This window comes from Cicer arietinum, chromosome 6 (genome assembly GCF_000331145.2).
Source record: "Cicer arietinum cultivar CDC Frontier isolate Library 1 chromosome 6, Cicar.CDCFrontier_v2.0, whole genome shotgun sequence".
Lineage (NCBI taxonomy): Eukaryota > Viridiplantae > Streptophyta > Magnoliopsida > Fabales > Fabaceae > Cicer > Cicer arietinum.
Genome location: NC_021165.2, coordinates 20124531 through 20135405, shown reverse-complemented (window position 1 = coordinate 20135405; position 10875 = coordinate 20124531). Strand labels below are relative to the sequence as shown.

General features: G+C 36.5%; 1 protein-coding gene across 1 annotated transcript; it reads right to left on the bottom strand.

The window, feature by feature from the left end:
• Positions 1 to 45: 45 nt before the first annotated feature.
• Positions 46 to 3219, bottom strand: LOC101505464 (uncharacterized). Its single transcript, XM_004505507.3, has 10 exons — positions 2995 to 3219; positions 2840 to 2899; positions 2570 to 2737; positions 2095 to 2161; positions 1573 to 1775; positions 1363 to 1470; positions 1218 to 1251; positions 988 to 1076; positions 487 to 561; positions 46 to 357 (listed from the first exon to the last, which is right to left on the bottom strand). Exons 1-10 carry the CDS (start codon positions 3199 to 3201, stop codon positions 301 to 303), a joined length of 1068 nt encoding a protein of 355 aa, XP_004505564.1. The 5' UTR covers positions 3202 to 3219; the 3' UTR covers positions 46 to 300.
• Between the last annotated feature and the right edge of the window lie 7656 nt (positions 3220 to 10875).

The following is a 10875-nucleotide window of genomic DNA, read 5'->3' as shown; positions in this document are numbered from 1 at the left end:
GGAAAGATGGAAGGAGAGGATCCAAATCCATTCCTCACCCCCACATAATATGAACTTTATTTGCCATTAGAAATAAAAATTGTTCATTTTCATTCCAATCCACTACAAAGCAGAAAATTTGTAATATTTTGTTTAAAAGTGGTACAAATTATGCCTTTGTTTCTTTGGATTCTTCTTCATTCTACATGCGGAGAGCACAATATTTTTCACAACGGCTTATCCCACATTCACTTTTTCTGCTTTTGATTCTAATAACAAGCACATCTTAGAGCTTCAAACAACCTTCTCATAATAATGTATCTATCTTCTCTGCATTTTGAATCTGGAGACTGGTTTTAAAGATTGAGAACCTGAAACCTGTTAAAACAAAAAAATCAAACCCGTGGTCATCATCATAGATTTAAGTCAGTGATGAAACTGCATTGGATTATGGTATAAAAACCATGTTTATTTATGACCACACCATACATAGCTCGGCTAATCTACCTGTGAAGTTGAACTTTGTTCTCTTGAAGAAGTTTGTAAATTCTCGGCATGCTCAACGATGGAGCCTGTAAAAGCCTGCAGAAAATATTTAATCAAGAAAATTATCGACTGCAGCATTTTTGTTGCAGGGCATTATGACTTGCAAGGGAAAAGATTACAAAGATTAAACAAACCTTGTGCCTATTAAACACTCAATATTATTATAAGTTAATATTGAAAAAAATAATACAAATTGTTACCAAATTTAATGCATATAACTAAATTAACCAACTTTCTTAATTTGTATGAATTAGTTAAGGAAGTTCTATATATAGGGATGGAAATAGAATTATTTAAGAGAAGAGAAAAATTAAATCTCAATACAGTTTATAAGGAATTAATAACAAAGTAGTATTCCAACTACAAAATAAACAGTAGTTTGTAATCTCAGGGCAAAGCAAGGCAATACTCACATCACAGGCAAACAATTGTAATGGAAGTTTCAATAAAAAATTTGGATACCTCAATTTTCGAAGCAGAAGCTGCTTGAGATATGGGATGCTTCAAACTAGCATCGACGGATTTCACATTTTGTGATAAATTTTTCCCTTCTGATAGATCAGACACAACAGAAAATTTTCAAAATGGATGCAAACAGCACATGCAGCCATTTATAGACATCATACGCGAAACCATGAAACATGCATATATGCAAAGAAAATGAGATCGTAGAGAACTTATTGAATACCAACCTCTGACCTGAGATTGAACAGCCAGGCTTGCAAACTGCGTTTTCAAAATTAGAATGCAAAAGCATATACTTCTTCAGCTGAGGAGTTATTAACATTTTAAACAACTTAAAAGTTGAAATAAGATAACAGGAAGATACTTTCTTACATTCAACTGATCAGCTATATCTTCTTGATGATTATGTTTTTTCCGAAGATCATTAGCAAAATAATTATTGTTAGCCACCCGGTCCAGTGGTGTGGCTTGATTAATATCCTACTTCATAGAAAATAAATCATACGTTATGACAGTTCATTGTGCTCATATCCTATAAACAAGATATCTAAAACAGAAACAACAAATTGATCAAGATACTACTTCTGGGTTTTGGGGGTTGTTATCAACAGGCCTCTGATATGGACTATGATCAAAATCAACAGTAGTTTCCTCACTTGAATCACCATTTTGTGCATCAAGCTCTTCTTGTTTCTCAAGTTCATCCATTTTTGATAATAAAGAAGCATACTCCACTTTCGTGGCTGTATCATTCCCACAACTAGGAGCATCTTCCATAGGTGACTCTGCAAAAAAGGGATTGACATCACGCCAAATCATAATTACAACTCCGATAACATAAACAATTATATATGTTAATGATATCAACATAATGGAACGTAAAAAGTGAAGGTCAAACAGTATTAAGACTTGACTTGACGGATGATGACAATTAGTAATTACTTCTATTTGAATAATCTTAGTAAATAAAAAATCTTCAAAGAAAGAACTTGAACTTTATTTAAACTTTTCAGACCTCGGACCAGCTTCCGTTTAAAATGAAAATGGATTATCACCCTATATATAAATGTAAAACCTTGGGAAAGCAATAAGGCAAGAACGTGCCTGATTCAGATTCCCCATCGTCAGAGCCGTTCTCCACATATTCTTCCATTATTTCCACAATACCGTCCTGCACATTGCAGCATAACCCTTAGTTCGACACGAAAAGACATTCAGTTACCATGTATAGATGCCAACCCTTAAAATGAAAGTGACAGGCAAAAAACAAACTCAAAACAACATTATAAAAATCTGATAACACTGACCACCACTAATAAGGTATAAGCTATGTTTCCATTCCAAACATTGCCAAGTTCAACCACAAATCTAACCGGATAAATTGATATAATACAGGTGCCAATGTCAAGTAAACAATTCAAATTTTAGTCAAGGAGAAAATACTAACATAACAATTAACAACTAAGAGAGTAACATTTGTCAATCCATAATAATACTACAGGTGTGAATGTCAAAATTGCCTCAATACAAATCAAATTCAAAGTTGCTTCAAACTAATCAGGTAAGTATTGAGACAAACCTCTACTTCAGAAGCTGTAGCATTGAACAAAGAGGCCTCAGCTTCAAGGTCCTTGATCATAGCCTGAATAGAATCAACCTGTGAATCCAAGGTCTTCCCTCTTCGTTGCAAAATCTCAACAGTTTGTTTGGAAGTTCTGTCAGCATAATAGCCTTCTCCCAAAAGAACCTAACAAGCAAAAACCCTTCACCACTGAGACAAAATATATACAAAAACAAAAGCAATTTCAAAGTTTCAATCGAACCATTGAAGTAAAAAAGAAAAACGCACCAGGAACTCATTGGTATGAATCAAACGACCAGGGAAGAAGGCTGCTTTCCCAAACGGAACCTGAAAACCCAATTTCAAAATTTGAAACTTTTTTACAAAGGGTTGTTGAAAAAACAATTTTTTTTTTTTAATTTTAAAAACAAGGATTGACTTGCCATGACATCGTGAGAGAGTTGTTCGGGAAGCTTCTGGACGAGGTTGACAAGGTTGTTGTTGTCGGAGAGAAAGGTTTGTAAGCGGTGGAGTTCGTTGTTCTTATCGGTGATGGCATCTTGAACGCGTTTGGACGCTTTGTGAATTTCCTCTAAGGGGAACTGTGAGCCGAGTGGTACAACACTGCCTTTCCTCCGTGATGTTCCCATTTTCTTAATTTCCCTCGTTTTCATTTAGGTCCTTATATTATTTATTTATTATTACCACTCCTTTGATTTGTTACCTTCTGGGCCAAGAGAAAAAGCCCAACAATTTGGGTTTCGATGGGCTTTGCGAAATTAAATGTTTCGATAGTTTTTTTTAGAAAAATTTTCCTTGTACCCTCCTTATTATACCTATACCCCGAAATTAATAATGAAATGACTATTTTGCCCTCGTATAAATAATAAAACTTCAAAAAATTACCATTTCACATTTTTACATTTTCGGAACTGAGAGTAAGTTTTTTTTTCCAAATGTCCGGAGAAATTGAAAAATAAGTTTTCCGGTATAGAAGTTGTACTCCGGAAACCTTGTTTTAATGTTTGCCGGTACAGAAGCTATTACTGGAAATCTTGTATGAAGTTTTCTGGTACAGAAGAGTGTTCCTGAAAACATTTTTTAAGTTATCCGGTATAGAAGAGTGTTCCGGAAAACTTGATGACCAACATTTCCGGTAGTTACCGGAGAACTTGACCATCAAGTTTTTCGAAAGTTACGTATATATTTTTTTTAATTTAATTAATTATAATTTTATAAGTTATTGTGATTTATTTTTTTTAATATTTTAATTTTTCAGTGGGTGCACGAGGAAGAGACGGCAAAATCATACGAATTACACGGGACACTGAGACTTCTACATCGACTCCGATGAATCCCCCAGAGAGGATTCGACCGACAGCTTCAAGGAGAAGAAGACGTATGATTATTGAAGACGACGATGAGGGACATCATGATCAGGGGGAGCCTTCTATAGTGCATGAGGAAGATGTGGTACATGGGCAGATGGATGTACATGAGCATATGGTGCACGAGCAGGTGGATGTACATGAGCAGGAGGAGGCTGCACCTGCTCATGAGGGAGAGCATATGGAGGAGGAACATGATGGAGCTGAGGGACCTGGTGAGCTGACACGGTATCCTGGAGGACCTTATGATTTGTTTGTCCTTACACGATAATGTTATCATGTTTCAGCTAGACTATGGTTTGGTGAAGTATATTAAATTAATTATTACTTATAATGCATTAAAAATATTTAAATTAATTAATATTTGTTGTCTAAATTTAATTTAATGCATTAAAAATATTTAAATTAATTAATATTTGTTGTCTAAATTTAATTTTAATGTCATATATTTTTTGTATACAGGAGCGACCATTGCTGAAAATTGTTGCGCATGGGAAGAAAATGCAACAATTTACTTTGTCGGTACTTCTGCGACCCATAGAGAATTGGGTGAATTTGTCAGGTCTGAACCCATTACAACGGGGTAGTTTGAAGATGATCGACAACAACTTGATATCTGCCTTTGTTGAAAGATGGCATTCTGAGACATCGTCATTTCACATGCCATTTGGTGAAATGACGATTACTTTGGATGATGTTGCTAATCTTCTCGGATTGCCTATTAGGGGTGAGTTCTACAGTCCACCCGATGTAGATAGAGTAACGACGTGTAATCTTGTCGTCCATCTATTAGGAGTGACTACGGAAGAGATCTGGGAGGAGACCAAAAAGACTAGAGGTGCGCACTATAGGTTGGATTGGTTGAATGAGGTCTTCGGAAGGCAGTGTGCAGCAGAGAGGTTTGATTGTGCTGCTAGGGCATATCTGTTGAATTTAGTCGGGAGTACTATTTTCGCTGATAAGAGTCATACTCTAGTTGATGCGAAGTACCTTCCTTTATTCAGATATTTAGACGGTACAGATAAATATGCATGGGGTACTGCTGCACTAGTGGTGCTTTATGACTACCTCTCAGATGCCTGCTATTATGACACCAAACAGCTAGGTGGATATATGACGCTGCTTCAGGTATCAATTATATTTTAGTATTAATTATTAATTATTTATTTAATTTATTTATGTTGTATTTAATTGTTAGCATTAATTTATTAATTTAACTTATTTATGTTATATTTAATTATTAGTAATAATTATTTAATATTTTTATTTGTAACAGTGCTGGATTTACGAATATTTTCTGAATTTTTGTAATAGAGGTGATCAGGGTACTGACGTTGAATGTTTTGCCTGAATGAATAGATGGTGCTACAAACAAGGCAAGCATAAGGTCGATGAATACAGAAGTATTATGTAATACCCCGATTTTCAAAGCGAGGGTGTATTTTTTTTTCAAAAGAAATTAAAATAAAACAAATAAATAAATAAGGTAATACCTTTGGATAAATAATTAAGTCATTATAATTTACAAGCAGCCGAAAAGTTTCTCGAAATATGAATCCAAAATATTTACACATCAAGAAGTGGTACATGTAACCCATCGAAAATAACATGTCATGCTGAAAATATTAGTATAGGTACAATCTTCCAATCTAAAATAAATACAATTCAAAAGAAAGACATATGTTCCCTCTATGTCAACCTAATCTGATCATTCTCCAAAACAAACTAAACACCCCGAGTGATCTCCACGCGCCCCGTAAGATCCTCATAACATAGCTCCAGTCAGGCATTCCCATCTACATTCCCATCCACAGGGTACAAACCAGTAGGATGGTCCTGGTTCTCATCTGAAGACAAATCCCAGATTTCCACAATAGTTGTAAAAGGTCACCAACCGAAATTAACAATTAACACATAACATTTAAGTTTTTAAATGCACAAAATAACCTTTCAACTTAGCATGCACCTTAAAAAGGTTTTCCATATGCTAAAAGTTCATGTAACACTTGCCAAATAACCATGAAATCCAAATAAAGTTTTTAATCAATCAAGTAATAGATAATTGGCCAATCCATTGATGAACCAATTGAACAATCGATTATCTAACTCATAATGAGAATTTCCACTATGCCAATCGATTGGGAAATCGATTTGGATGAAGGTTTTTAGTGAAATCTGCACTCTGGGCTTAAATCAATCGATTGAGCAATCGATTGAATGAATAGCTAAGCCCCTGTAACCAATTCAATCGATTGGCAAATCGATTTTGCCTAAATAGTTGAGCTACTGTAATGGCCAAATCGATTGGGAAATCGATTAGTTCACTATCTTTTCAAGATTCAAGAAAACAAGAAACATAACAATCGATTGGGCAATCGATTTCGTAAATGGTTTTAAGAAACATATTACAAAATCGATTGGCACATCGATTTTGTCAAAATAGCTGAGTTCCTGTAACCAATCAAATCGATTGGGAAATCAATTTCCCTGCATGTTTTTCTAAAAATACATAAACTAACTCAATCACATTCACACACAATTCCAACACATAACACTTAGCACTTATAACACAATCACTACAACATCATGAGCTTCGAAATAGTTTTGCAATCAAACATGCTATCACACAATTCCAAACAAAACCCCCCGCGAGAGGCGTAAATCCTAAACGTACAGTTTCTCACGAACGAACACGAGTGTAGTCTCTCATGGACAAACACAATATACCAGGGTGCAGTCTCTCACGGACAAACACCTGTGCAGTCTCTCACGGACAAACACAATTTACCAGGGTGTAGTCTCTCACGGACAAACACATGTGCAGTCTCTCACGGACAAACACAATTTACCAAGGTGTAGTCTCTCACGGACAACCACTTGTGCAGTCTCTCACAGACAAACACAATTTACCAGGGTGTAGTCTCTCACGGACAAACACATGTGCAGTCTCTCACGGACAAACACAATTTACCAGGGTGCAGCCTCTCACGGACATACACCTGTGCAGTCTCTCACGGACAAACACAATTTACCAGGGTGCAGTCTCTCACGGACAAACACCTGTGCAGTCTCTCACGGACAAACACAATTTACCAGGGTGTAGTCTCTCACGGACAAACACATGTGCAGTCTCTCACGGACAAACACAATTTACCAGGGTGTAGTCTCTCACGGACAAACACATGTGCAGTCTCTCACGGACAAACACAATTTACCAGGGTGTAGTCTCTCACGGACAAACACCTGTGCAGTCTCTCACGGACAAACACAATTTACCAGGGTGTAGTCTCTCACGGACAAACACCTGTGCAGTCTCTCACGGACAAACACAATTTACCAGGGTGTAGTCTCTCACGGACAAACACCTGTGCAGTCTCTCACGGACAAACACAATTTACCAGGGTGTAGTCTCTCACGGACAAACACCTGTGCAGTCTCTCACGGACAAACACAATTTACCAGGGTGTAGTCTCTCACGGACAAACACCTGTGCAGTCTCTCACGGACAAACACAATTTACCAGGGTGTAGTCTCTCACGGACAAACACCTGTGCAGTCTCTCACGGACAAACACAATTTACCAGGGTGTAGTCTCTCACGGACAAACACCTGTGCAGTCTCTCACGGACAAACACAATTTACCAGGGTGTAGTCTCTCACGGACAAACACCTGTGCAGTCTCTCACGGACAAACACAATTTACCAGGGTGTAGTCTCTCACGGACAAACACCTGTGCAGTCTCTCACGGACAAACACAATTTACCAGGGTGTAGTCTCTCACGGACAAACACCTGTGCAGTCTCTCACGGACAAACACAATTTACCAGGGTGTAGTCTCTCACGGACAAACACCTGTGCAGTCTCTCACGGACAAACACAATTTACCAGGGTGTAGTCTCTCACGGACAAACACCTGTGCAGTCTCTCACGGACAAACACAATTTACCAGGGTGTAGTCTCTCACGGACAAACACCTGTGCAGTCTCTCACGGACAAACACAATTTACCAGGGTGTAGTCTCTCACGGACAAACACCTGTGCAGTCTCTCACGGACAAACACAATTTACCAGGGTGTAGTATATATATATATATATATATTGAATATAATTAACAAATATCTCAAAGTATTTAGATATTTATTAAATTTACCATTTCGCCCATAACCTCTCCAAACCACTTTTGTTAAAATATCCACTCTCGTCGCAACTCAATTGACATAACACAACTTTTAGCAATTGCGAGACATTTTTAACAAACTCCCCTAAATTAAATTCTTCGTAGAGGATTCACCGTGCTTAATTTAATTTATTTATCGACGAGTAATTTTAATCGGCACCAAAATATCTTTTTGGTCATATAAACTCCAAAATATTAATAACTTTGGCTAAAAAGACTTCGAGTTCAATACCAAAAATACACTAAAATACATAAAGTGTACTTTAAAATTATGGGTCTTACATATTATTTATGCATTGACACCTGTAGATGTTATATGGAGACCATGAGAGAATCATAGGGGTGTCATTCCTTTTGATGATATCACGCTTTATACTGGCCACATCCGATTATGCAGCACTGTAGTGAAATATCTACCAGAGAGGTGTTTGAGACAATTTGGATATATCCAATATATTCCTTCACCGCCACTTCCAGATTCTGCTAGATTATTTGATGTAGATGTGGAATGGTTGGGATATATGGCGTCAGTGACAGAGTTATTTCACAAGCTTCGTCCAGCTACATATCCATCTGAGTGTGAAGATGAATATTTGGAGTGGTTCTATCAGGTGTCTCATCCACTGTCGGTGTGACCAGATGGTGTACCTCAGGTCCCACATTATAGTGTACCACCCACCAGTGCAGATGCTTCTAGTTCACAGCCGCCACCTATCCTACAACAGATCGGTGATCTTATACAATAGGAGTTGAGTCAACATCAAGCTAGTCCAGATGATGAGTTGTATATTCACTTTTATAAAGCTTTGTATTTATCACGTAGTCACACTAATTAGTAGTAACACTTTTGATGAACTATTGTTATGTCGGTTATTTTATGAGCACTTTTGATGAACTATTGTTATGTCGGTTATTTTATGAACATTTTATGTTAGTTATTTTATTAATTATTGTTATGTCGGTTACTTTATTAATTATTAATTATTAATTATTGTTATGTCGGTTATTTTATGAAATAAATACAAGATAAAATCAATTACTAAAATGCATGACAAAAAACTAAAATTAATTAATAACAATTGAAATGTCGGTTACATTAAAGTGATTTTGTATCAATTTTAAAACATTAAGGTTCATCTAAAGACATTGCATCTACGAGTTTCGTAGGTGGATTTTGGGTAACACGTGACAATCGGCCTAATAAATACCCCCCAGTGTTGTAGACGCCATGTGTATGCTATTGCCCAAGAAGTTGCTTCATTGGTGCGATATTGCTTCCAACCTGGTGCAATGTCTGGCATTGGAAATCCATCTTTCATCTTTAACTGCAAAAATTAAATAAATTAACAAAATATATGACAAAAATTACCAGAATAAAATTTAAAAAAGTATAAGAAAATAATTACCGGAACCCAGTGATTTTCATTAACAAAATCAATACAACAAATGCGATCATTTTTTGTCGATCCGGAATGTGAACCCCTCATAAGAAAGAAAGTCATTGAAAATGTCAGACCGAACGTGACAAGAATAATATTATATGTTGTCGCTATCACGTAACCCATATTAGGTATGGACAACCATTTCTCCATGGGTTGAACACTTAAGCCGAATATCATCAACGAATCTCTTACTTCTTTAATGCGTCCTGTAAACAATCTATCATATGGAGTTACATGAGAAACAATCTCTTGATCTAATCTCTTGCGGACCAAAGACCAACACTCTTCACCGAAACCAAGCAATAGCGCGAAAACCACAATTTCCATCCGCTGCAACGTCAAATATGTCATCAATGTATGGCTGAATAACATCAGGAAATTGTCTCCATAACAAATTTTTTGAAGAATGAGATGACTGAGAGAGGTGTTTTTTTGATTGAGAGGTTTGTCCCTTCTTTGATGACTGAGAGGGTTGGGAACCAATATCTTCACAATATGTTGCATTAACATGCTCAAAGTAAGAAGGGTCTCGATATACATCATATCCATCCGGCTTCATACCCTTACTCTTCTTCACTTTTCCTTTGGTTTTGACTTTTTTAGGTGGTGGACACATTGAACTTGTACTTGGAAAAGCAAGTTCACGCACTTTACTCTTCAACACTCGTTTCCCAATAACATCAAGTGATCGAAAGCGTTTCCATAAGACATTCATCTCAGTAGACATATCCAACTTTGATCCATCTTCTGCGTCTTGAGTGAGTTCACATTCCATGCTTAATTTTCTCCATTGAATATGCACAAAATCTAGAGGAATTGGTTCACCCATTAATTTATATTGTCCCAATTCACAAGCACAAGGTAATCCGTATGTCCTTCTGAGAGAACACCCACATATAGATTTATCAGTACCCACCCACTCAACTTTGTCGTATTCTTCATCAATACGTCTTTGAGCTTCTGTTGATACAAATGTATTCAATCTCTGATAAAATGGATTTTTGTGCTCATGCTCTTCATCATGAAAACTTTTTTGAAACGAGGCTCTGATTCTTTTATGTTGCAACCTTATCATGTTGTTCGTAGCCTCCCAACATTTACACAAATCACCCATGCTATTTTCTAACATTAACTTCAATTTCCAGTGAACTGACTCAACCCTATAATAAAATTTTACAGATACATTAGAAAATATAATACAATTCAACAATATATAATAAAATTATATTAAATACCTGTTAGTCGTTGTGTTCCCCAAATGCATCACTTTATTTGTCCATGCTTCAACAAATCTTTCCTTATGTGGAGTCAACCAA